At 40.0% G+C, this 23,699-nt stretch overlaps 1 protein-coding gene and 1 long non-coding RNA gene across 2 annotated transcripts in view; one reads left to right on the forward strand and one right to left on the reverse strand.

The window, feature by feature from the left end:
- LOC139308108 (uncharacterized) lies at nt 1-9,784 on the reverse strand. The gene is made up of 3 exons (XR_011599710.1): nt 9,689-9,784; nt 639-710; nt 1-153 (listed from the first exon to the last, which is right to left on the reverse strand). It is a non-coding gene; the product is annotated as an uncharacterized lncRNA (long non-coding RNA).
- The window catches only part of HHIPL1 (HHIP like 1), a 20,065-nt gene continuing 5,533 nt past the window's right edge, over nt 9,168-23,699 (forward strand). Inside the window, exons 1-5 of the mRNA XM_070931555.1 lie at nt 9,168-9,495; nt 14,683-15,329; nt 19,093-19,236; nt 22,279-22,607; nt 22,775-22,901. Coding sequence (XP_070787656.1) covers nt 9,223-9,495; nt 14,683-15,329; nt 19,093-19,236; nt 22,279-22,607; nt 22,775-22,901 — 1,520 coding nt within the window. The 5' untranslated portion in view covers nt 9,168-9,222. The remainder of the gene's footprint in view (nt 9,496-14,682; nt 15,330-19,092; nt 19,237-22,278; nt 22,608-22,774; nt 22,902-23,699) is intronic.

Here is a 23,699-nt window from a genome sequence, read left to right on the forward strand (position 1 = left end):
CCCAAATCTGAAAGCTTCCAGGTTTTCCCCACTCAAAAGAAAGTCCAAGTCCCTTCCTCTGCACCCACACGTCCATCACATGGTCTAATCAATGCACCGTCCCAACTGTAGATGTCTCCCAGTCATGCCACTCCAGGTGCAGGGCAGAATGTCCTTTAAGAGAAAAGAATGTTATTATGGCTAGATATCTCCCCAACTCCATACAATCTCCCCTCCCAGTTTCCCACAGCACTAAATGTGGCAGCCCTGAAGATCCAAAGAAAAGCTGGCTTCCAGGGCTAACATTTTCCTGATTCAGTGTTTATCCTCAAGTTAAATCTAGAATTTCTTTTACATTTTTAAATAAAATTTCTATAATATCTAGTTGCTTGTCTTTAATTTCTTATTTATTCCTTTACTATTTATTTCAGCTTCATGTTTATCCTAAAGGCGAATAAGCTGCCAAGACAGTCTAGTTTAGGTGAGAATATAAATCACAACCTGTTCTGTTGAATACAACTGAAACGTAACATTGTTTATTTCTGAATACAGAGGTTTAGAAATAATGATAAATTGTAGCTAGCATAGGCAACATTGGTATACAAAAACAAATAAATATAATGCAGAAATTTCTGAGCATACAAGCAGCTTGCATATACCTTCATTTCCAAAAGAAGAAATGGCACTCATACATCTGAGAGTAACTTCCATTAAACTCAATAGGTATGTATCTGAAAAAAGACACAGAGACATACATTGTCCTTCATCATTACAACTAAGCTTACTGCGGCAGCATCCTTGCCATTAGTTATTTCTGCTGGACATCTTAATTCAGAAGTTTCTTGGGGGGCAAGATTCTGGAGGCATCTTGGAGGATAAAATCATTCAATACACATATCATTGGATAGTGACTGAACAACTCTACAGGAAATAACAGAGGCAATGTTCTTTAAGATTATCTGGAAATAATTTGGCCCTATCTATTTTGAAGAAGTAGACAGGGTTCTCTGTGACATCAGCCAAACCACTGTTAAATAGGAACCCTGTCTTTAGATAATGGGCAGAAGGAATAAACTTGAGGAAAAGTCACTATCAAGACAACAGTCAGATAACAGGGATCTGAGTCTAGGCCACAACTAGAACCTGAAGTACCTCCATAGTTCTCATAAAGATAAAGGGAAGAAGAGGGGAAGCACATTCAGACTTGGAAGATTCTGTTACCATAACCTTATAATAAAAAGCCTTCATGACTGGTTTCTTAGTCTGCTCTACCTTGAAGTGCTGATAAAAGCTGCTGAGGAGGATAACAGGAAGCTGGCAAGAACAATGATTAATGCATCCCTGGGTGAGAGATAATGCCACCAATCTTGAAGAGCAAAATGTCTCATCATCAAGAACCCACTGCTTGGACAACCCTCTTTAACCTGCCCTTTCTAAATACAATTGTTGAGATTATAATGAATCTGCAATTGTGATGAATCCTGAATGAATCAAATTACTGGAACCTTTTTTGTGTGTTTTAAGGTTAGACAGTGCATTGAGATTACACCAGGAGTGAAATCTGACCAGTTTGGATCGGTTTGCACAAACCGGTAGCAGGCATTTGGCCTGGGTCGCTGAACCCATAGCGACTGCTGGTTGGCCACGCCCCCAAACTGGTCACCGGTTGCCCACTTGCGAAGGCCTCCCCTACTCCATTCCCAGTGTCCCCATGGCCAGCTTGTGAAGGCAGGCAAGTGGAAGGCCGCGTGGAAGGCAGGCTGCCCAGCTGGAAGGAAGGGAGCTAGCAGCCTACTCCCTTCCCCGCAGCCCTGCCATGCTTGCCTGCCTTTCACATGGCCTTCCCGGCGGTCCCCCACGCCCATTTGCCTTCAAAGGTCAGCGTCCAGCTAATCCTAACCCCCATGCTCTTGGGGGAGACGCAGAGGCCTTGGGGGTGTAATTGAAGAGATGTAGAGGCTGTAAGGGCCTAAAAGGGGAGAAAGAGGCTTAGACTCAATCTCAGCCAGATACAGTGACTGTGCACATTCCGATATTTAATATTTAATATCGAATAGGATAGTTCTTCCTAATACACAGCAAGTTAATAGTTTGGGGATCCTCTTAGACTCACAGCTCCTGCTGGAAAAGTGAATACAGCTTGTGGACAAGGTCTTTGCCCAGATCTTTCTTGTGTATCAGTCATAAACATTCCCAAATTAGGAAACTTTGTTGAAACCACCCCAATGATGCCCTTGAAGTGATGTCCCAGTACCTGGAGGCTGTGCGGATCTGGATGGGAGGAACAGGCTCAAGCTCAACCCTTCCAAGACTGAGTGGCTGTGGCTCCCGGCATCCCGATATAGCCAGTTGACTCCATCACTGACCATTGGGGGCGAGTCTTTGGCCCCCACAGAAAGGGCTCGCAATCTGGGAGTCCTCCTGGATATGCAGCTGTCCTTGGAGGAACATCTGACAGCTGTAACCAGGGGGACCTTTTGTCAGGTTTGCCTGATTCGCCAGTTGTGGCCCTTTCTTGATCGGGATTCCCTGTGCACAGTCACTCATGCCCTCGTCACCTCTCGCCTTGACTACTGCAACACTCTCTACATGGGGCTCCCCTTGAAGAGCACCCGGAGGCTCCAACTGGTCCAGAATGCAGCAGCGCGGGTAGTGATGGGAGCAGCATGGCAGCAACACTGCTCCTGCGCGAGCTGCACTGGCTCCCAGTGGTCTTCCAGGTGTGCTTCAAGGTGCTGGTTATCACCTTTAAAGTGCTCCATGGCATCGGGCCTAGCTATCTTCGAGACCGCCTGCTGCTACCGACGACCTCCCATCGTCCCGTGCGCTCCCACAGAGAGGGCCTCCTCAGGGTGCCATCAGCCAATCAATGTAGGCTGGTGACCCCCAGGGGGAGGGCCTTCTCTGTGGGGGCACCTACCCTCTGGAATCAGTTGCCCCCAGAGATAAGGAGAATCCAAGACCTTAGTGCCTTCTGCCGTGCCCTTAAAACCCACTTTTTCCAGCAAGCCGGGCTGGCTTAAGAAGAAATTTTAAATGTTTTAATTGGTTTGTATTTTTAATTTTGGGCCAAATTTATATATATATTAATTGTTTTTTAATATTTGTATTTTATGTTTTTTAATTCTGGCTGTACACCGCCCTGAGTCCTCAGGGAGAAGGGCGGTATATAAATTTAAAATAAAATAAAATAAAAATAAAAAATAAATAAAATTACTCATGCTTTTGTCATCTCATGACTGAACTACTGCCTCTTCCTTTATATGGGGCTGCTCTTGAAGACCAGCTGCTCCAGAATGCTGTGGCTCAAGTAGTAATGGCCAAGTCATAATTTATCCATGTAACATAATTATTTTGGGAACGGTCGTGATTTGAACTGCTTCTGGGTGTAATTCAAGGTACTGGTCATCATCGTTTATTTGTTTGTTTGTTTGTTTGTTTGTTTGTTTGTTTATCTATTTATCTATTTGTTAAATTCATTTGCTGCCCATCTCACCATGGGGCCACTCTGGGCGGCTTGCAACAATATGTTGAACATTCATCCCTCCTTAGGCACAAACGATCAGATATAATTTTGTCCCCATTCTCCCTGCAGCTCAGTCAAGAAAAGCAAGTCCTCTGCTTTAATTATACATAAAATAACTATTCTAACAAAATTCTCATATTTTCCTAATAAGAATCATGTTCTAAAAATTACAAAATTACGTAGCTCTATATTTATTTACTGTTAAGAGAGAACTATTAATGAAAATTAAAGCCATGATCTTCAATCAACATCATCCTAAAGGAACTTGAGAGGTGGAGAAACCCTTGCTTATAACTTAGTGATGAACATATGAATTAGTCTATGTCAGCAGCTGGTTGTTTATTTTAGCTGTCACTGATTTGAAATTTTAAATCAAGTAAAAACTCCAGGAAAGCAACATTCTTGGCACCGCATTAACACACTGCTTTGAAAATAGTTTTGAATAAAACATCAGGTGGGGGGGGAGGGAGGATGTCCCAATTGGTATGCTAATGAATTATTTATAATGAGAATCCTTGTAGCTGTTCAGCACAGCTAACCTACAGTACATATAAGCATTCCAAACACTGAAGAATTCCATTTGGCTTTTCATCTAGGTAGTTGGAGGTTAGAGAAAATTGCAATCTGTTTAATGTCGTGTTGATTTAGATGGTGTTTTTCTTGATGTAATTGGCAAAAGACTTACCGGTATGTTTGCATGCAGAGGAAAATCACATTTTTGTCACTTTTATGCATTACCTAGGGAGAACTACAGTGCAATAGTTATTCTTTTAAGATTTTTTACAAGGCAATTTAATTTTGTATACAATTCTGACCTACCACATAGACTCTTTTTTTATGAAGCATATATAGGTTGTCCTCATTAAATCACTTTTTTTCCTGTTTCACCTTGATTCATTCATTTTGATTGCAAAAGTCCTATTTTTAAAAAAGGTAAAAAAACAGATCAACTTAATGCTATCTATAATTTAAATACACATTATGTCACTGAGTGTAGTGTATCTTTATGCTCCTGTTGCCAATCTAGTGCCTTCCAGTAAGTTTGGACCTCACTTAATATGTTTAATCATGAGGCTAAGAATTCTGGGACCTCCGGTGTCAACACAAAGAGAAAATGCCATATCATGTGCATTTTAAAATGCAGCTTTAATATTACCTTTTCCAAGTCCTCAATTTTCTCCTTTTTAAATCAAGCTTTTAATCTGACTAAAATTCCATACTGAAATTATTTCTAATGAAACGAGAAATATTTTAGTACAAATAAAATTTTTCATTTAAAAAAATCTATTTCAAAGTAAGAAATTTTTGATCGCCTAGACTAGGGGTGTCAAACTGGTGGCCCGCAGGCCAGATGCATCATGCGCAGGCCACGCCCACCCCAGCTCCACAAAGGCAAAAAATGTCGTAATACGTCACGATACATCACGTGACACGATCGAGTTTGACACCCGTGATCTAGGCTCATAATAAAAACAGTAAATAATTAATCCTCAAAAGCTTTCCAAAAGAGCCATGTTTTCATCTTATTTCAGGAGTCCATAAGAATGAAGTCAGACAGTCTACCGTAAGTCTCAGAATGGGAGCCCAGCTGACAAAATTGCCACCCTGACAAATGAAGGGTACCTGCATTTCAGGGAGCAAGCTATTTCAGAGGAAGGGAAAACACACCCTGTTCTCCCCACTCCCCCACCCCAATCAAGCAGACTAATATTTTATTTTATTTCAAATTTATTATGGCCACTGTACTCCAATGGACCCTGGGTGAGGTACAAAACCAAAATCTTCATAAAAAAGGTAAACCATAAAACCACATAGCGCAGACTAAAGCAATTTTAAAAAGCATCATAAATCAAACAAAATGGGAATCCCAAAAATACAATAATACATTAACCCCAGGCCAGGTCTTAAATACTTTCCCAAACCCTAGGAGAATAAGTACTGTCATTTTTGGAGGGATGCTTTTCCAGAGGGTGGGGAACAAACAGAGAAGACATGCTTCCTCTGGCTCACCAAATGGCAATAGAAGGGTCCTGGAGCACACCCTCTCTTTTGAAACATACCAGACAGGCAGAAATAATTGGAGACAAGCAGTCCCTCAGATATCCAGGCCCTATGCCACACAGGGTTTCATAAGAACTAACCAGCACCTCAAATTGCATTCAGAAGCTGAATGACAATCAATGCAGTTCACATAGCAAGAGCTGCAGTGGCGCAGTAGTTAGAATGCAGTACTGCAGGCTACTTCTGCTGACTGCTGGCTGCCTGCAATTTGGAATCTCACTGGCTCAAGGTTGACTCAGCCTTCCATCCTTCCAAGATCGGTAAAATGAGGACCCAGATTATTGGGGGCAATGTGCTGAATCTGTAAACCACTTAGAACAGGCTGTAAAGCATTATGAAGTTGTATATAAGTCTAAGTGCTATTGCTATATGGCACTACATTGTTGAGAGAAAAATACTGACTTTAAACAAGAAACCAAATATTTGGAGTTTGACGCAATAAATTATCTTTTAATAGCATGCACAGCTCAATGGTCATAAGAATGTAAACAGCACCCAACTAAGCAAGATTATGGGTTATATAGTCCCAGAACTATTACATAGAAATTAAAGAAAGTGACATAAATCATGCTGTGAACTTTACAGCCAGAATCTGATACTGCTATGAGATTTCACATTCCTACAAAGGCTTCAGGCTCTTCTTCTTATACTAGCACCTTCTAACATATACAGTATCATTTATTGTACTCATTTGGGCTTCGTTTTACACCAGGAAAAGGGCAACAATCTGGCTTCTGTTATCTTTCTCCTTGTCATTCAGGGTCATTAGGCTGTTCTTCTGTTCTAATACACACTTCAGAACTATATGGAAAAGTTTCCCACATTCCTCCATTTCCTTCCTCTGCAGGTAGACAAAATGGTAGGAGAAGGCCAAAATAATAAAGTGCAAATCATCCTGGGACTCTATTCAAGTAAGTTTTACATATTTGATGGCAGGAATTACAAACAGTACTAGCAGCATCACAAGAAAGTGCAATAGATGGCTTTCAAGGACAGCCCCGTGTAAATCAAGAGTAATCTAATCAAGAGATGACTAGGCATTAGTAACTGTCTTCAGTGCATCATGTTCCTGTTACACTATGCAGAAGCCATTTTAGCTAAGTCTCTGCCTGCTCTGTGAGCAGAAGTCAAGAGGCCAGGAGGACTTCAGAGTGAAGCTTGCTTTTTCCAAGGGAAGACATGCCCATCATAGAGCCATAGATGGCCCAGCCCTAAATTGTATCTGTTTTCTCCATCAAAATCCTGAAAGCTTCCAGATTGTGACTTCTATCACACCTCCCAGTGGGCCAAAGGTGCAGGCACAGTGGTTAGAATGCGGTAGTACAGGCTAATTATGCTGACTGCTGACTGCCAGCATTTTGGCAGTTCAATTCTCACCAACTCAAGGTTGACTCAGCCTTCCATCCTTCTGAAGTCAGTAAAATGAGGACCCAGATTGTTGTGGGCAATATGCTGACTCTGTAAACCGCTTAGAGAGGGCTGTAAAGCACTGTGAAGTGGTATATAAGTCTAAGTGCTATTGTTATATCACTGTTTATCATGTGGTTTATTGATGATACTTCGCTCCAAATAGGTGGATATAAATAAATAATGCAGGATATAAATAAAATAAATAAAGAATTTTAAATTAAAAATGTAAGTTATAAGTAATTTTGCATAATTAAAAGAATGTTGTTTTAAAATACATTTTCATGTATTGTAGATGGTCTCTTCCATATGTGCACAATCATGGCAGATCCATTTTTATGGAACATATTGGAACACACATAAATCTTTCTATAGCCCTGTAAGTGCAGAAATCCAGTTAAAATCCCCCAGTTTACACTAAAAGGCTTTTGATTAAATAGTTAATGTCACTCTGGAAGCATCCATCAAAGCATTTAAATTTAAATCATAATCAAAATGGAAGTAATTTACAGAAAAATTCTACCTGTTAACATATTTACGTTCTCCATACAAGTATTAAACTACCCAAACAAACATGCATATAATCTGTCCAATAACTGAAGAGCTCCGGGAGTACTACCAATAATGCTTTCAGATGATAAATTTTTCCATTAGACAAAGGCATTCTAAGTAAAATAACCATATCACCATGTGATGGCAGCAGTCTCTACAAGCATATTGTAATACTTCAATACAGCTAGTTTACTTGAGGCACTTAATAGTTTTTGGGAAGTAATTATTTAAATAGTATTTTAAAATGAATTTTCCCAATTCAACATTTCTTAAACCTATATAGCAGCATTCTGTAATCCCAAATATGCATACAAAGATGGGACAGCAGTACCACCAGACAGATTAGTAATTTGCTAACTAACTGCACACAACATATAGTCAGTCCTTAATGGAACAGCATCTACATGGAGGAAAGTATGCAGTGGGATACACGAAGGTTCTGTCTTAGGCCCAGTATACTTCAGTATTTTCACAAACTATTTAGATGACGGAATAGTAGGGGAATTTATCAAATTTGCAGATTACATCAAGAAGACAGGAATAGTCAACACTCCATAAGATCCAGGAGGCTCTCAACAGACTTGACTAAAAGTAGGGATTGTGTACAAGTATGTCTAATCTAATGAAAAGAAGGTCTGGGGTGACATGATAACAGTGTTCCAATATTTGATGGCCTGCCACAAGGAAGAGGGGGATCAACCTACACTCCAAAACACCTGAAGGCAGGATAAGAAGCAATGAATGGAGACTAATCAAGGAGAGAAGCAACCTAGAAACAAAGAGAAATTTCCTCAAAGTTGGAACTGCTTGCCTCCAGAAATTGTGCATGCTCCATTGCTGGATGTTTCTAAGAAGAAACATCCATTTGTTTCAGACAACCATTTGTCTGAAATGGTATAGGGTCTCCTTCCATAACATGGGGTTGAAGTAGAAGACCTCCAAGGTCCTTGCAACTCTGTTATTCTTCTAATTTTGTTATTTCATTTTTGGGTTCCTAGGAATGACCCATGGGGTGAGGGAGTAGAGAAGAAGCAGTTGCGTTGCCGAGGTTCCCACCTGTTAGATTTCGGCATCTTTTTACCAGCATGGACAGCCGATTCCATTCCCACCCTCTTTCTAACACGCGCAACGTCTGACTCGATTCACGCGTTTCTCCCGGCAGTAGAGTTGCTGCCGCCGCACGTGCCTCCTTCCTGGAGCTCAGCGAGCTTGTTGGGTGCTGTTCCAGCGGCTATTTACACGCCCCGCGCTGGAGAAAGGCGGCGCCTCCACTTTCCTTCCCCTCTTTTGGATCTGATGCGCTTTGGAAAGCTGAGGGCGGGGCGGGAAAGGGGGAATCTAAGCTTCGCTTGTCCGCTGGGAGAAATCCACCCTTTCACTGGAAAGGCCGTGAGGAAAGTCGCAACCCGGGGGAGAGGGAATCTGCTGGGCTGTTGCTTGACTTGATTGAGCGCGTCTCTCTCTCCTTTTCGCGAAGGGCCCCTCCGAAAAGGCGCTTCCATTCCAGCGCCCACAAAGCAATCCCTAAACGGGCTGCGGGATCTAAAAGGCCCGACGGGATCTGCCGAGGGGAGCGGGGCGCCTTCTGGAGGCGGCGGGCCGAAGCCTGAGCTGGAGAGAATCATGCCTGGGAACTCCCGCGCCCTCGTTCTCCGCAGCTACCCCGCTGGACTGCGCCTACCCTAGCCCGAGGAAGCATGACGAGGGGCCCTGGGCGCCGATCCTGGGCTCTGGTAGCCTTGCTGGCCCTGTTCGCAGAGCTGGCGTCGAGCCATCCACAATGCCTGGATTTCAAACCGCCTTTCAAGCCTCCTCGCCCGCTCACTTTCTGCCTGCAGTACTCAAACTTCGGCTGCTGCGACGCGGGGCGTGATGCTGCCCTGTTGGAACGCTACTATCGCATCAGCGAGCATTTTGGCGAGGCCACCTACACCGCTTGCGCCAGTCACCTGCAGAGCCTCCTGTGTCAGGTGAGCGGGCCAGATCCCCTCCTCCCACCGGACCACCGCCGCTACATCCATCCATCTCACACACACACACACACACACACACACACACACACAGCCACTTTGGATGGAATTGGCGCTGATCCTCCTCCACAGGCAAGACCGCCTGTGTGTCCATCTCACTTTGTCGGTAGAGCCCATAATTTGGTCTAGCTACCTGCAGAAGATCTCTCCCAACTTCAGCCTCAGGCATAGTTGAAACTTTTGGGCTGCCTCCTCAGTCTGTTGCCCTTTGGGATTTGTTGGACTTCAGTTCCCAGGTTTCCTCAGTAGCAAAAGGAGTGAGAGTTGTCCTGCAAGCTATCTTGAAAGTATTTATTTGAAGACCCTTGAAATAGAAAGTGTGAAAAAGACCTTTGCTGTCAATCAGAATACTGGACTAGATCAAGGAGGTGACCTTGTGAAAGGCAGATAATGTACTAGACTCTCTGCTGTTGTTCAAGGAACATTAGGGGTGTACTTCATTTAATATAGTTAATATAGTTCAGCAGCTACAAAGGACCTCAGACAGTAATACCCCTTTAGGCAAGACATTATGCAATACCAGTTCACTATTTTCTGTTTTGTAGTTCCTCTTTTTTTTCTGCCAGCTTCCTAGTTATCTATTTTTAGTTAAAAGAAATCTTTAAAAAGTTAAATGGGAAGGGGATCTGTTAAGAATCAAAATGGATATCCAAGATCACCATGATACTTTGGGGCACTGTGGTGTTTACCCTAACATAACTCAACATTCTTCCCCTCCTTTTACCTTTCAGTAATCTGGAGATTCTGTATAGCTGCTTAGGATGACTAGTAGTCACTGATAAATTCCTTGTCCAAAAATGTTTGTTATTAGGTGGGTGAAAGGGATAATTTACTACCTCATATAGCACAGAATAACAGTTGGAAGGGACCTTGGAGGTCTTCTAGTCCAACCTCCTGCTCAGGCAGGAAACTCTAGTGTATACCATTTCAGACAAATGGTTATCCAATCTCTTCTTTAAAACTTCCAGTGTTGGAGCATTCACAACTTCTGGAGGTAAGTCGTTCCACTGATTAATTTTTTTTCACTGCCAGGAAATTTCTCCTTAGTTCTAGGTTGCTTCTCTCCTTGATTAGTTTCCACCCATTGCTTCTTGTTCTGACCTCAGGTGCTTTGGAGAATAGCTTGACTCCCTCTTCTTTGTAGCAACCCATGAAATACTGGAAGACTGCTATCATGTCTCCCCTGGTCCTTTTCTTCACTAGACTAGCCATGCCCAGTTCCTGCAACCGTTCTTTATATGTTTTAGCTTCCAGTCCCCTAATCATCTTTGTTGCTCTTCTCTGCACTCTTTTTAGAGTCTCAACATCTTTTTTACATCATGGCGACCAAAACTGGATGCCGTATGTGCTTGTGCCACTTGATTTCCACTATACACATTGAAGACTGATCCTCTAATCATCCCAGATGCAAATACTAGTGACACCTTGAAGGTCTTCCTTCTAATATGTATACTCATCATTTGTGTGTAAAAGTTTCTGGACCAAGGTCATGCAGATACCTTTTTATCTATGTCATAGATTTGTAAAATCATTTTGTCTGTTCTTAAGCCATGAGCTTTCCTCCAGCACCAGGTGTATTGGACAGGTGTGAATGAATGTGCTCCTTTCTCCACGTGCCTTTTCAGCAATGTCAATTTCCAACATTAAACAAAACAACAAATTAAATATTTGCTTAAGTTTCATTGTCCTACACTTTTCTGAATTTGCTGAGAACTACTGTACTTCCAATCAAATGGCAGCTTTGTGTCATATTAGCTATATTATATGATTGGTTATGCCTTATCCCTTTTAAATGCAAGATTGAAAAGGGTTTAGAACCATGTAGCATATTTTCCTGGCTGTATCCTCAGACAACAGTCTTCCCACCCCAAATATGTAATTCAATATTTGTATTAATTCTGATGGTTTGTTTTTTTTAAAGAGAGAAATGGTTTGAGATGAATCACATAGCACGCTCGTTCAGGCCTGCCTGTACAGAGCAAATATCTAGCTTTGAAGAATTTTGCTCAGTAATTAAGTATGAACAAGTATAATGTTTTTGATTCTGTTCTCTAATTTTAGAACTTGTGTGGAGAACAGATCATGGTTCAGATCATATCTCTGCAGAAACATTGAAAATTCAAAAGGGTTCACAAATTTTTAAGCACCACTTTATAAACTAGGTCAGGGGTCTGCAACCTTAAATACTCAAAGAGCCATTTGGACCCTTTTCCCACAGAAAAGAGAACACCAGGGGCCACAAAACCTGGGTGGGCATGGCCAACTTGATGTCACTAACTTCCACCAGTCACATGACACCCCCCTAGCCACGCCCACCCAGCCGGTCATTAGGGCAGAGAACCTGTTTTTAAAAAACAACAGGAACCACAAAATCCTTTTGACATCTCTCTCTCTTCTCTCCCTCCCTCCTTCCCTCTTTCCCCCCTTCTCTCTGTAACTCTCTATGTGTGTCTCTCTCTCCCCCTCTCTCTGTATCTGCCGCTTCTCCATCCCCCACCATCATCCTTACCTTCTCAGGCCAGGCAAGGAGTGACTGGGAGGGGAGGGCGAGGGGTGGGGCCAGCCAGTGGTGGGATCACCTGACAGGGAGCCACAGCAGAAGGCCCAAAGAGCCACATGCGGCTCCGGAGCTGCAGTTTGCTGACCCCTGAGCTACGTCATTCCCTGTGTTCCTGTCTTCAGGTTGGGAGGAGCCAAAACAGCACCCACTCAGAAAATGCTGAGCTTTAGGAAGCCTTAAAATATGAAATACTATAGCACAAAGTCTTTAAAGATGAAAACAATTTAAAGAGGCAACCGGTTCCAAATAACCTGATAAAGACCATCTAAGCTGAATTGGTCTATATACCGTGGACCAATATAGTTAAAATGTTGGTAGCAGCAATGAAAGTTATAGTTTGCTTAGAAAGCATTTATAAAGGAGAACTGAAAGCAGTAGTTTTCCACTAAGGGAAAATTATACCAGTTTTTTAAGACGTATATGAGTATACATAATACATAAACAAGTCACCCTTTAACAACACAAGTTGTTCTATTCCAGCTGTTTTCACTTATTTCTTAAGGGTAAGAAAAATGGAATTTTGTACAATCACAGTTGTTTATCTTTCACCTTACTAATCAACCTAAAATTTTGTGAGTAAAACGCTTTTCCTGGTCCTAGTGTCAGTGGTTATTGAGTCAATGAAACTCTTTACTGCTTTTAAGTGAAATCAGATGTTGTGCTGGATTCTTTTTTGCTTCTTGTCCTCAACTAGCCCAGCTGTATACTTACTTCAGCCAACAGTATGACTAAAAAGATGAAGTTAGAGTAAACCAGATGTGATTCTTCACTTGGTTATCATAAGTAAAGATGTTTGAGAAGAAGCATTTGAACTGTTACGGTTTTTTAATTTGTAACACAAATACAAAAATGAGACACAGTATTGTGTGCAAACCAAAACCCCAAATTCTCCTCTTCCATATTTAAGTGTTTTTGGTTCTTTTTTTGTGGGGTCAAGGACTTGTTGTTTTCTCTTTAGGCCCTAAAGAGAAGGGCCTAAATTTTAGGCCCTAAAATTAGAGTTGCCATATTTGGGCTGCAAAAATGTGAACAACCACTAGGTTGTTTATAAGCAAAAAATTAGTGTCAAGTATCATTTTGCTGCCATCTACTGGTTGTCTGGTTCTTTGCAGCCCAGATATGCAGCCTACATATGCCACCAACATTTGCAGCCCACATAGAGTTGTGTGTAATGTGTAATGAAAACATCAGTATTTCCAATCTCAAGGGACAGAGTCGCAGCATTTCATTGCTTCTCAGAATACAGGAGTAACTAAACTAGACAAAACAGAGAAATATAGATGCAAATAGATGGACATTTTCTTGTGGTTAAAGGAAAATTTTATGAGGATAGAGGATGCAGTAACCAAACCACTTTTTCAACATTACTTGCAGAGTTGTCCATTGAACAAGAGAACAATAAGAGGATATTCCTAAGCTTTTCTAGGCAGCTATTGCCCCCAGGCTTTATGTAACTCTGTATTAGAACCAGCTGTAGAAATGTATTGGATTATCAGATTGCACAGAAACATTCTACTGAATTTTTGATAGGGCAGTGATGGTGAACATTTTCAGCACCGAGTGCCCAAACTGGAGTGCGCGCGCCCTGGAGCACCAGAAACCCGAAGACCAGCTTGCCGGCTCACATGCACGCTCCGGAAACTGGAAGAGCAGCTGGCGATGGCACATGCGCCCACAGGGAGGGCTCTGCATGCCACCTCTGGCACGCATGTCATAGGTTCACCATCACGGGGATAGGATAAAGGAGCTACTCAGTTTTTCCCCAACTATCTTGTTACTACCTCTGCTTTATCTCAATGTGGCTAGACAAATGGCTAGACAATGTGGCTAGACAGACTTTCGTTCTGAATATCAACTTTCAAATCTAACTGCAAAAAAGTGCAGTGAAAAAACGGAGTAAAACCAATTCATTTTTGCAGATACAGAGAGAAAAATTTAGGTGCAAACTGTTCTAGGCATGTACTATTTTTGAAGTGACCTGGAAATATTAGAAATCATAAAACAGTTTATGATTTCTTCTTCAGTCGCTTCACAGCCTTTTCCACAGGTCTTTTTGATATTTATTCTGCAACTTTCTAAAATATTATAAAATACTTGCTGTCTGTACTGTGCTATAATTTTAAATGTTTTAATTCTCTTGCATTATTAAATGTTCCAACATTTAAGTAATGGCTATGCTGCCCTTTTCAGGTTCAATTATCTAAAGATAAATACCATAGTATGGCAGGTTTCTGATTGGCCCAGCTTATAAATAGACTGGATTTATCTTACTAAATGGCTGGACTACGGTAGACTTAAATGGGCAACTATCCCTCTGAGGCTCCAAAGGAGCAAATGTGGTTCATTATATTATGGGCCCACATACAGTACTTAAGTTTAATAGCCAGAGTCACATCATTTTATTTCAATACTGTTGAATGAATATTTCCCGTTTTCCTACTGCAGGTTTAGGTCTGTCTTGAGAAGCACCTTCCATTCACCTATTTTGTTTAAAACAAAGGCAGCTCTGTTACTGAAGCATATGGGGGAGCCAAAACAACTGATGTGAGATCCTCTTTTATTTTTAGGAGTGTTCTCCGTATGCTGCTCATCTGTATGATACTGAAGACCCTTCTACTCCAGAGAGAACTGTTCCTGGACTTTGCCAAGATTACTGCATACAAGTGTGGCAAGACTGTAGGTCAATGTTTCATTACTTCACTCCTGATAAAGAGTTACTGGCACTGGAAAATAACAGGGTTAAGTTTTGTCGTTATTTGTCCTTGGATGACACAGACTACTGTTTTCCTCACCTCTTAACTAATCAGCGTCTTAATCAAGACCTTGGGTTAGTGACTGCGAATTCAGAAGGATGTCTGCAGTTATGCTTAGTTGAAATTGCTAATGGGCTTAGGAATCCTGTTGCTATGGTACATGCAAGTGATGGAACTCACAGATTCTTCATTGCCGAACAAATTGGTTTAGTCTGGACCTACCTTCCTGATTTGTCACGGCTTGAAAAACCATTTTTGAACATCAGCGAAGCTGTACTTACCTCACCATGGGAAGGGGATGAGAGAGGATTCCTAGGCATTGCCTTGCATCCTAAATTCAAATTTAATGGTAAGGTATATGTCTACTATTCAGTTGAAGTTCAATATGAAGAGAGAATCCGAATCAGTGAGTTCAGAATTTCTCCTGGTGACATGAATTCAGTGGACCATGGTTCTGAAAGGTATGCCCCTTTACATGTCCAATGCATTTAAGACATTTAATGGCAAATATGTACAGTACTCCTAAGGAGTGGCAATAGTGCCTAAATTTAATATCTGCATGTTTTAGTTACTTGCAGTCTAGTGCATATGTATACTAAGGTATTCTTATTATTAGGGCATTTTAAAAGAAGAAATTACCTGTGCTACATCTCAAGTATCAAGACTAAATACACTTTATATTATTTAGAATTAGAATAACAGAGTTAGAATGGACCTTGGAGGTCTTCTAGTCCAACCCCCTGCTTAGTCAGGAAACCCTACACCACTTCAGACAAATGGTTATCCAACATCATCTTAAAAACTTCCAGTGTTGGAGCATTTGCAACTTCTGGAGGCAAGTTGTTCCATTGATTAATTGTTCTAACTGTCAGGAAATTTCTCCTTATTTTTAAGTTGCTTCTTTCCTTGATTAGTTTCCACCCATTGCTTCTTGTTCAACCCTCAGGTGCTTTGGAGAATAGTTTGACTCCCTCTTCTTTGTGGCAGCCCCTGAGAGTTGTTTAAGAGAGAGTTTAAGTCCATATGTTTCTTAGGTGGCTTTTGGAATTCATTTTACCTCTAATTTGAGTAGCATATAATAATATCATTTATTGAAGAATATTTATTAATATTTATTTATCATAGTACAATCTTAGGCAATAAGATAAATATTGGAAAATGTAAAAAAATCCCTCATGGAAATTGTATTTATTTGCTTCCTAGTAAAGTCACTAAAGATATCTTATCTTACTAAAGATAAAGGTTCTTTATCCTTTCCCTGCTGAATCACATTTGCTAGTAACCCAGAGGATTTCCGCAAGTAACTATATTACAATATGTAGTTTCGTTAACATGGCTTCAGAAGTTGGAACTATTTTCCTTTCCAATCTATTGTCTTCAAATGGGTGATTAAGGGAAATAAGGTCCAGCTTTTCTGGAAGTCACGAATTTATGGAAGGCAGATCCAGATTATTTGTGCCAGAGGCAACAAATGTTGAATGAGTAAAATGCTCTATTTCACAAAGAAGTGAAAGACACAACAGAGTCTAGTAAATACTTCCCATGCTGATATTACTAATCATTTGTCTGAACCATCAAGAGTTCAGAATAGATAATACAATAGTGGATTAGATAGACCAGTAGTCTAATAACCCCGGATCACCCCAACGATGCCCTTGAAGTGATGTCCCGGTGCCTGGAGGCCGTACGGATCTGGATGGGGTGGAACAGGCTCAGGCTCAACCCATCCAAGACTGAGTGGCTGTGGTTTCCGACGTCCCGATATAGTCAGTTGACGCCATCACTGACTATTGGGGGCGAATCATTGGCCCCCACGGAGAGGGCTCGCAACTTGGGCGTCCTCCTGGATTCACGGCTGTCTTTAGAAGAGCACTTGACGGCTGTGACCGGGAGGATTTTTCATCAGGTTCGCCTGATTCGCCAGTTGCGTCCCTTTCTGGATCGGGACTCTTTACGCACGGTCACTCATGCCCTTGTCACCTCCCGCCTGGACTATTGCAACGCTCTCTACATGGGGCTCCCCTTGAGGAGCACCCGGAGGCTCCAACTGGCGCAGAGTGCGGCCGCGCGGGTGGTAATGGGAGCGACATGGCGTTCCCATGTAACACCTCTCCTGCGCGAGCTGCACTGGCTCCCGGTGGTCTTCCGGGTGCGCTTCAAGGTTTTGGTTACCACCTTTAAAGCGCTCCATGGCTTAGGACCCGGGTACTTGCGGGACCGCCTACTACCACCAATAGCCTCCCACCGGCCGGTACGCTCCCATAGAGAGGGGCTCCTCCGGGTGCCGTCAGCCAAACAATGCCGACTGGCGGCCCCCAGGGGGAGAGCCTTCTCTGTGGGGGCACCTACTATCTGGAACGAGCTCCCCCCAGAGATACGGAGGATCCCGGATCTGCGCACCTTCCGCCGCGCCTTAAAGACCTTACTATTTCACCAGGCCGGCCTGGCCTAATTTTCCCCCTCTTTTATAAAAGATTTTTAAAATTTTAAATATCTTTTAGTATTTATATATTCAATTTTAAATTGGTTTTAAAAGTTTGGGGTTTTAAATTTGTCGGGGCCAAAATTATTTAATTTGATTTTATTCTATTTTTTAAATTTTGTATTGTATGTGTTTTTATTGTCTGGCTGTGCACCGCCCTGAGTCCTTCGGGAGTAGGGCGGTATAGAAATCTAATAAATAAATAAATAAATAAATAAATAATTCATTATAAAATGGTACAGGTTCAAAAAATGCTGAGATGGAACAATAAGTGAAGTCCTATTCCAGATTGAATGATTATATGATTATAATATATTATATTATATTATATTATATTATATTATATTATATTATATTATATTATATTATATTATATTATATTATTATATTATATTATATTATATTATATTATATTATATTATATTATATTATATTATATTATATTATATTATATTATATTATATTTATTATATTATATTATATTCCCCCAAAAGTATTACTGTATTGACTTCCATAAATTCTTCCAGTATTTCTCTGATCCAGCTAGCTGTTCCTTGGCATCAAGAACTGTATTATAATCTTGAGTATTCTAACTGTACTGAAAGAAGTGGCACAATTTTATTTTCACTTTAAGCCATTGCTGAAGGGAGATTACACTCTCTACATAACCTGGAACAATTCAATATTTTTGTTTGTTGGAAGGCCCATCAATCAATTTACTGCCCAAAGTTTAGCCATGTAGACAAGTATTAACTTGCTTTCTTAATATTTAAATAATAGCAAAGCTGTCACTTGCAAATATTCGAAGTGACTAATCCAGGACTGGACAGTACACTTCAACAGAACATTTCAGTTTATGTTGTCTGTATATCCACATGGCAAATACTCACTGTGTAGAACAGATGCTATGCAGTTTATGCTCATGTTTCTAGCATTGAGTATATAGTCTTAGGGAATGCTTAAATCGGGGAGGGGGTGGAACAGGCATTAAAATTAAGTTAAATTCTATATATCTCTTCAGAACTAAGTAACATTGATTCCAATGAGAATTAGTCCTAATTAACTGTATACAATTGGTAGTATGTATTTAGCCTAAAGTCTGAAGTGTTTCATTGTTCTCTGAGAACAAAATATTACTTCATACAGTATGTGTGGAATATATAACATTTCCCATCACTATTGTTTAAATCTTCTTAGCCAGAGCCTGTTTGGACACTTCCATGATCTGCTTTTGAAAGGCATTGAAGAGCAGGCCAGCAGTTTTATTTTATTGTTTTATTATCCTTTATTATCCTATTATTATTTTATTATTATATTATAGCCATGTGATATTGATGACTGAAGTATTTTTTAATGAACTTCCCCATATTATTATTCATTTTTATGCCTTCTGCATTCTGATTGTTTGTTTTAAATGTGAAGCTTCTTTGAATCTTTATAATTTGGTAGCCACATATAAACCAAATAAAAACTGTTTTAACAAAATAACTATTTCAGAAAATTTATTACACCTTCTTTTATTTTTGCAAGAATTTGGTCTGGTTTATGTCTTTAATGAAATAAAACAAAAACCAACACTGGATTAATTTGCACCAAGCTCAAAGTAGGAATGTACAAATATGGGTATACTTGATTTAAATTACGTAAATTCAGACAGTTAGGCAGTTTTGAAAACTTGGTTTTCTTGAAGTTTCACTGTATTACTTGTATAAGATTTCTGCTTTTTTCCTTTATACTCTCAGGATAATTCTGGAGATAGAAGAGCCAGCTTCCAATCACAATGGAGGAGAACTGCTGTTTGGAGATGATGGCTATCTTTATATCTTCACAGGAGATGGAGGAATGGGTGGTGATCCTTTTGGGACATATGGAAACGCTCAAAACAAGTAGGATTTTAAATTTACCAACTTCGTAAAAGAGGGGGGGGAAATTTACGTTTTCATTTATAGATTTGAAAGTAGGCTCAATACTGGAATATATTTTATTGTTTTTGTAGATTGGAACTTGGTATACATTACAAAAAAATATAAGGTTATATCAAGGGTTGGTTGGTTGTTATGTACCATCAAATCAGTGTTGGCTGTTACTGACCTCATATTTTCCACGATGGCAAGAATAGGTTGGGTGCATCTAAGTCCTATAATTTTTAATAGGAATTAACTTAAATCTAAACTAAAGTTTATTGACCAATTTCAAATAAATTATGTTCAAATAATTTAGTTTGGTTTAAGGCCATGGATCTGTGTCCTTAATGTCACAATTTCTAGTATTTCATGATTCAAATATTTTTTGCAGGTATTGGCAATTGCAATAACAGTTGAACAAATCTTCCTCCACATTCTCCCAAAAGGTTTAGTTCCAAATACCAGGCATAGAAGCTGATACTTAGACTTAGATGCTGCTACATTTTTAATGATTTTCCAAGCGGCGTAGAAATTTATCAAGAAATGCTTAGTGAGTTATTTCACTGTCCTTATTGTTACATCGAAAAACGGAAGCAGATTTATGAGCACACAAATAGATTACACCCTGTAGGTTTCCCAAAAGAAGTTCAAAACATATTGTGCCTAAGGTACGTTATATTTAAAATCAAAATACTGAATTTGCTAATGCTCCAAATTGAATTTGTCTTGCTAGTACTTGGATAATTCAGTCAATGGTCAATGATAATTTTTAGCTCTTAACTATCAATTCAGTCTTTCACACACCCAGCTGGGTGATTTTCAGCCAGTCACTTTCTCTCAGCCTCAGGAAGGAGGCAATGGCAAACCACTTCTGAAAACCCTTGCCAAGAAAATTGCAGGGATTAGTCCAGGCGGTCACCAGGAGTCATTATTGTCTTAAAGGCACACATTTACACCCACAAAAATATTCTCTTGCCTTAGTTCTGAAATGTTTTTCTCTTCCTCTTCGCCTTCTCACAATATTTAATGAAGGAGATATAATTTCAGATCTTCACCGGGGAAGTTTTGTACTTTTTCTTTGCCCTTTTTGTAAGATAGCCAGGAGAGGCTGAGAAGTAAGCATCATTCATTTTAAACTTCCATTTCTTAGAAAATAAAGAATATCTTTACTAATGCGTGTATTATGTTCTGTTAGAAGAATTTATTCCCCGTGGTTTATTTCTGCCTCAGATCAAATACCAGACGCTATAGTTTGCAAAGTTGCTGCTTCAAAAAATGTGAATTGTGCCCCTTGAGTTACCAAAAATGCCAATCCCTGATTTATCTAGAGATTGAAAATGCAACTTAAATAATACAACTAAGTGATAAGCACCCCTCTATCCCAAACTTTTTTTAACCGCATTTCTTCTGAAAATCTTGAACAAGAATGGGAAAAGTTTTATGAAGTGAAGATTAGGAAGAATCTAAATGTTTTGTATAAAGGAATGCAACTCTTTCTATCTTGTAAGGGAAATTCCATTTTAAAAAGTAACAGAATAAGAGAGTTGGGAGGGACCTTGGAGGTCTTCTAAGTCCAACCCCCTGCTTAGGCAGGAAACCCTACACTACTTCAGACAAGTTGTTATCCAATCTCTTCTTAAAAACATCTAGTGTTCGAGCATTCACAACTTCTAGAGGCAAGTTGTTCCACTGATTAATTGTTCTGTCAGGAAATTTCTCCTTAGTTCTAAGTTGTTTCTCTCCTTGATTAGTTTCCACCCATTGCTTCTTGTTCTACCCTCAGGTGTTTGGAGAATAGCTTGACTCCTTCTTCTTTGTGGCAACCCCTGAGATATCGGAACACTGCAATCGTGTCACCCCTAGTCCTTCTTTTCATCAAATTAGACATACCCAGTTCCAGCAACCATTCTTTGTATGTTTTAGCCTCCAATCCTCTAATAATCTTTGTTGCTTTTCTCTGCACTCTTTCTAGAGTCTCAAAATCTTTTTTATATCGTGGTGACCAAAACTGGATGCAGTATTCCAAGTGTGACCTTACCAAGGCATTATAAAGTGGTATTAACACTTCATGTCATCTTGATTCTATCCCTCTGTTTATGCAGCCTAGAACTGTGTTGGCTTTTTTGGCAGCTGCTGCACACTGCTGGCTCATATTTAAATGGTCCACTAGGAATCTCACAGTTACTACTATTAAGCAAGGTACCACACATGCTGTACCTGTGCACCTGTGTATAATAAATAAATAAATAAATAAATAAATAAATAAATAAATAAATAAATAAATAGATGATAGATAGATAGATAGATAGATAGATAGATAGATAGATAGATAGATAAATAAATAAATAAATAAAATTTTGTTTTTCTTGCCTAAATGTAGAACCTTACTTTTTTAACCATTGAATTTCATTTTGTTAGATAGCGCCCAATGTTCAAGTCTGTCAAGATTCTTCTATATCTTGGTAGCTTGGTATCATCTGCAAATTTGATGAGTTCCCCATCTATCCCCTCATCCAAGTCATTGATGAAGATGTTGAAGAGTACTGGGCCTAAAACAGAACTTTGGGGTACCCCACTACATACTTCCCTCCATGTAGATGCAGTTCCATTGAGGACTACACATTGAATGCAGTTGGTCAGCCAGTTACGAATCCATCTGATGCAGGGGTGAAATCCAGCAGGTTCTGGAGAACCGGTAGTGGAAATTTTGTGCGGAGAACTGGTAGTGGAAATTTTGAATAGTTTGGAGAACCAGCAAATACCACCTCTGGCTGGCCCTAGAGTGGGATGGGAGTGGAGATTTTGCAATATCCTTCCCCAGGAGTGGGGAAAGAATGGGGATTTTGCAGTATCTTTCCCCTGGAGTGGGTGGGAATGGAGATTTTGCAGTATCCTTCCCCTGCCATGCCCACAAGCCACACCATGCCTTCAGAACCAGTAGTAAAAAAATTTGGATTTCACCACTGATCTGATGGTGATGCTGTCTAATAATACTGTTACTAGTTCTTTATTTGTGTTCAACAGGTCAGCACTACTAGGCAAAGTACTCAGAATCAGCGTGGAAAACAATGATGTTGGACCTCTTTATCAAATCCCTCCAGACAATCCCTTCATCAATGAATCAAAAGCCCGACCTGAAGTCTATGCTTATGGGGCAAGGAATATGTGGCGTTGTTCTTTTGATAGGGGTGATCCCAATACAAAGGAAGGGAAAGGGAGGCTTTTCTGTGGTGATGTAGGACAAAATAAATTTGAAGAAATTGACATTGTGGAGAAAGGGAGAAATTATGGCTGGAGAGCAAGAGAAGGATTCAGCTGTTATGACAAAAAACTTTGCATCAATTCCTCTTTAGGTAATTATGGGGTTTGACTAACTGAAGTAAATAATGTACGGGGGAAAATATTTTCATTATTATTTTGTTCTCTTCTATAGCTGATACCTATAAAAAGTTTATACTTGGTTATAAAAATGGTTCCTCTGCATACTATATGTATGATACTACCTTTTCTCCTTCTGCAGATGATGTCCTTCCAATATATGCTTATCCCCACAAAATGGGGAAATCAGTTACAGGAGGTTATGTCTATCGAGGTTGTGAGTCTCCAAACTTGAATGGGCTCTACATATTTGGTGATTTTATGAGTGGGTAAGTGACAGTAGGCCAGCTATTAGGTAAATTATTAATTAGATGGCATCCTGTGTTACAGTATTTAAGATGGCTTTAAGCTTTGCTGATAAGCTTCTTCCTGGCATTTAGCAGAATGCCATCCATTGCTGTTCTACTGCACTTTATGTGTCCATCATGTTATGTCTCTGCTATATGAATGTACATGTCTATAAATATTAACAATTGGATTAGTGAACCACTAATAAAAATGTACCGCTAAATGCCTCATAGTAAAATGCCACTGTTCAGAAACTGGATATTCATTTTAAAAAGCATTATATGCTATTGCTATGATATCATAAATGTTAAATATATAGCAATATTTTGATATGTTTGCAGTATTTAATTGGATTCCAAATCTAGTTGATCTTTATAATTTATATAGTCATGTGTCTCATGTATGGTTAACTTTAAAGAAACAATTATACCTGAATCAGGTAGTCCTCACTTACCAATTGCAATTGGGACTGGCAACTCTGTCACTAAGCGATGTGGATCAAAAGTGAAGCATCTTCTGACCACACCAACTTATGATGTCAGTTTCAGATGCAGTCATGAAGCAATTCATTACAGGTCATTAAGCACAATGTCATATGGCTGAAACTTGTGACTTCTTGCCAGTTTCCCATTGGCTTTGCTTTTCAGAAACAGACTGTGAAGGTTGCAAATGTTCTGTCTCAGGTTGCAGACATACACAGACATAGTTGCTAAGGAGTTATGCAGATAATAGTAGACAAGATCGTAAATCAGGGTCTGTATAAAGAGATCTTGGCTGAA

This window comes from Pituophis catenifer, unplaced genomic scaffold (assembly GCF_029215685.1).
Source record: "Pituophis catenifer annectens isolate HBS135680 unplaced genomic scaffold, rPitCat1.0.hap2 SCAF_1, whole genome shotgun sequence".
Taxonomy (NCBI): Eukaryota; Metazoa; Chordata; class Lepidosauria; order Squamata; family Colubridae; genus Pituophis; species Pituophis catenifer.